Source organism: Medicago truncatula, chromosome 6, assembly GCF_003473485.1.
Source record: "Medicago truncatula cultivar Jemalong A17 chromosome 6, MtrunA17r5.0-ANR, whole genome shotgun sequence".
NCBI classification, from domain to species: Eukaryota; Viridiplantae; Streptophyta; class Magnoliopsida; order Fabales; family Fabaceae; genus Medicago; species Medicago truncatula.
The window spans coordinates 6,585,981-6,590,312 of NC_053047.1; the positions used below are offsets into that span (position 1 = coordinate 6,585,981).

The following is a 4,332-nucleotide window of genomic DNA, read 5'->3' on the forward strand; positions in this document are numbered from 1 at the left end:
ATTCAAATAAATGTGAAACAATGATGATATGAGGTTCATTAATTATTATATTGGCTAATTAGAACTATGATTCTTCAGCTGCACTGCCTTCACTTTCAATTTTTTCAATATAGATTTTGAAAAGTAAAGGGGTTGTTTTTGAGGATGTTATGCTTAGAGTTTTATAGATTTGTGTTAAATTTGAGCACAGACCTACTATTATTTTCCAATTATAGGATTCGGAAATGTACAATCCAAACTATTAATTGGCATCATATATCTATTGGATTATCATAATAGTAAAAAAAAAATTCTGCCATTTTTCTTTAAACTTTTTTTATAGAACCATCAAATAAAAAGGATGTTAAGTTCATAGTTTTCACTAACAATAACAGATATCAACATTAAACGGTTTAATTTTAAATCATCCCTAGGGAACTTTTGCTGGTGTTAGGCCTTGCTGTACTCTAATTTAATAGGGATCTGGTTAGAGTTTCACCCACATGCACCGGTTCTTAATGAATTCTTGTTAGAATTCTGTTAACAAGATAACTGAATCAGTCATCCTAATTAAACCTTACATATAGTGGCAATCCTTGTTATTAGGTTCTTAAATGTTTTCTTGTTAGAATTCTGTTTAAGTTGAGCTTTAGTGTCCTTTTATAGGTTAATTTAATTATTTGGCATGACAAGCTCCAAAACCATATCAAAAACTAGATTAAAAAAGTCACAATTAAGTATTTCATATTTTTCAAAGTTTAAGCCAAAGTATTATAAACTATAAACTAATGGAACAATAATATGTTCTCATTTTATCTCTTTAATATATTCTATAACATCTCTCTATTTTCGTCACACCCGCTCTTAAGTAAATATAAAAAATATTATTTATTTTTCGTCACGATGACAGCTTTTGTTTTTATTTTGAAAGGATGATAAACTCTTCTTTAGTCTTCGGAATAAAAAAAGGAACACAAGGTGTCTATTTAATTTTCAATTTCAGTAAAAATAAAACGTTGATTTCAGTAAAAAAATAATTAAGTATGATGCAAGGGCTAAAAGTGTAAAAACACTTGATCTTCCACAAACCCTTATTTATACAGAGTTTTGTTACGACGTCTTCGCAAAACCCTGATTTCTCCGTGACACAGTCTTCTTTGTGTTCTCAAAACTCTAACTCTCTCTAATGGCTGAAACAACAATTTTACATATGAAAAGGAAGAGAACTTCTTCTCTCAAATCTTCTTCACAACAAATGGCTGCAGCAACATATTTATATTTACCTTATGATTGTTGGGAAACTGTGATTAGATTCATCATCAACAATGACGACGAAAACAACAACCGTCACAGCATGATTTCTCTCTCCGCCGTATCCAAGCAGTTCCTCGCCATCACCGACCGCTTCACCGGCCGCTTCCGGTTCTTACTCCCTCTCCGCCAGAATCGAACACAACCTTTACTCCATCGCCTCTACAGAAAGTTCAGCATCCTCACTTCCCTCAATCTCTCGCGATATAGCGGTTATGACCTCGACGACCTTCTTTGCCAAATCTCTCGTTTCCCAACATTGAAAATCACTTCACTCAATCTCTCCTATCAACCCACTGTTCCGGAAAATGGGCTGCGAGCTATATCTCAAAATAATACAATTTTGACCTCTCTCACCTGTTCCCACATTTATGATATCAATGCCACTCATTTGTTCTTTATAGCCGAATGTTTCCCTTTACTTGAAGAACTCGATCTCAGCCACGTCGGAATGTTCATGCACACTATGGTAGACGAGACTGAGAGCTATGTCCTTGGGGTACAGGCTCTCTCACTCGCACTTTTCAAACTTCGCAAGGTTAATCTTTCTTACTTTCCCATCAACAATCAATCGCTTTTCCACTTGTTCAACAATTGTAAGCTTCTCCAGGAAGTCAACATATTTGGTTGTCGTGAATTAACCAATGCAGGCATTGCTTCTGCTCTCCGTGAGAGACCAAAATTGACGTCTTTATTGTTATCAATATCACTTCATCATGATGAATTCACTGCTTCACATTTAATTGACTCATTGGTGAGTTTGAAGAGTTTGACTTGTCTTGGTTTGTCTGCTTTGAATATCTCCGATGAGTTGCTCTACACTATTGCAAGGAAACGTCTTCCTTTGACAAGACTTGTACTCAAATATTGTTCTGGCCGTTATTATAATGGACTCTTTTATTTGTTATCCATGTGTCATAAAAGTTTCCAACATTTGGATCTTGAAGATAATAGGTTTCTGAATGATCAACATGTTGTCGAATTGTCTTCCTTTCTTGGTGATTTGGTGTCCGTAAACCTTAGTAATTGCAGTAAGATCACAGAATCAGCTTTGTTTGCACTTGCTAGGAAGTGTCCTTTACTTGGTGAGATCACAATGGAAAATATTAGGGGTAGTGTAGCAAATTATGAATCTCCGGCATATATTGGTGTTCATCCTCAATTAAAGTCTCTCTATTTGGGTAAAAATTCATGGTTAAGTGATGCAAATATCATAATGTTTGCTTCCATTTTCCCCAATTTAGAGGTGCTTGATTTCAATTCTTGTAATAACATATCTAAAGGTATTTGTCAAGTATTGAGAAGATGTTGTAAGATTAGGCATTTGAACTTAGCCTTCTGTAAGAAAGTGAAGCTACTTGGAATGAACTTTGTAGTTCCCATGCTGGAGGTGTTGAACTTGTCAAATACAAATGTTAATGATAAAACACTATATCTGATCTCAAAAAATTGTATAGGGCTTATGCAATTATCACTTCAACTTTGTAATTATGTCACGGAGGAGGGAGTGAAACATGTGGTAGAAAACTGCACACGACTTCAAGAGATTTATCTGGGGGATATTCATTTAAGTGACAAAACTAGGGAAATCTTCTCCCATCATGGATGCCATCTTTACTAGTATTCTGAAATTGCTGTGCTAAAGTATGAACACTGTAAGTTGTTTTTGTTTTAATATTCACTTCTCTGAGAAATTACTTTTTCAGAATTTCAACTTAGAAATGTGCATTTACTCATTAGTTTGTACATGATAATTCCATAAGGCTTTGTTTTAGAGTTTGGAGGGGAGGGGAAGACTTTGGAGGGCTGAATATATGGGAAAAGGGTAAAATCTTTCATAATTTTTGAAAGAGTAATTTTAAGTAAATAGGAAATTTCTAGTAACAAGATAACTGAATTTTTTATTTTTAAAATTTGCATATAGTGGCAATCCTTGTTATTAGCCTCAGTTCTCTTGCAGGCAGCTTTTAGTATTTAGCAGGAGAAGCTCGAAAACCATATCAGAGAAGTATCTATTATTACTTGACACCCATATCACATACTCATTCTCAACGACTTCTTAAAAAGATGATCCAAAGAAAAACTTAGTCAAACTGAATTTACCGCAAGCATTCATATAGGCGTGTCATATTCTCATAGTAAACAAAAAAGGCATCCTGATATGCTGCATGTTTTTTAATGATCTGCTGTCTTGGTTTACTGTGTGATTCTCTCTTGATGTAGTTTCAATTTATGGGGCTGCTGCATGTATAAAATTGACTTTTTGAAACCAGATGGGTTTGTGTCCTTCTAATTACACATTTAATCTAGGTATATATGAATAAGATCCTAAGTCATTATGTTTCCATCATCGAAGTTCTGATATCTAGCTGTTGGGTCTTTATTTTTGCGGTTGTGTTTGTTAATTAGGTATTGAGTGACATTCGAAATAATGTTGATTCATTTTGTGTATGCTACAGGTTACCAGAGATCAAGGGAAGATTACAGTTCAAAGAAATTTAAGCATGTTTGGAATTAAAGAAAAAGTGTTTTGTTGGATTAGTATGAAGTGTTCCATTTGATCTGTTTGAGTGACAGATTTCATTAACTTTGTTATTCTGACTGTTGGGGTTACCTATGTTTAATTTGCTAATGAATTTGATGAAATGTAACAACCTTAGGTTAGTTCCATAGGTTAAAATAGTTTCCATCTTTCAAGAGCTTTTCAAATGAGACAATTATTTGTTTCTTTTACTTGAAAAGAAGCCTTTATAAGTTTGTAAGTGATTGTCTATAGAAAAACTCAGACCAGGGAGCTTCTATTATGTTTGTGAATTCTATGTCATATTGGTTTGAATCGGTTTGAAAGTTATCTACATATTATGTAAAATGGTGTCTTGTGAGATACAAAAATTTACATTGCTTTAATTAAGGCAAATGATGAATTTTGTCAAGATGAACAGTTGCCCAGGCTTGTGTAGTTACTCACAATACAAGCAAACTATACAATCATTGCCTAGCTTAGACCATGCAATCTACCTTGTCACACCTAATCAAGAACAT

At 34.0% G+C, this 4,332-nt stretch overlaps 1 protein-coding gene across 1 annotated transcript; it reads left to right on the top strand.

The window, feature by feature from the left end:
- The first annotated feature begins 1,234 nt into the window (after nt 1-1,234).
- On the top strand, nt 1,235-3,808 carry LOC25495562 (dynein regulatory complex subunit 6). The gene is made up of 2 exons (XM_013595786.2): nt 1,235-2,573; nt 3,750-3,808. The coding sequence occupies exons 1-2, from the start codon at nt 1,235-1,237 to the stop codon at nt 3,806-3,808; spliced, it is 1,398 nt and encodes a 465-aa protein (XP_013451240.2).
- Nucleotides 3,809-4,332: the final 524 nt, after the last annotated feature.

Coding starts and splice junctions, on each gene's coding strand:
- LOC25495562 (XM_013595786.2), top strand. CDS start 1,235: ATGGCTGCAGCAACATATTTATATTTACCTTATGATTGTTGGGAAACT. Junction 2,574..3,749: donor TTGTAATAACATATCTAAAG/GTATTTGTCAAG, acceptor TGTATGCTACAG/GTTACCAGAGATCAAGGGAA.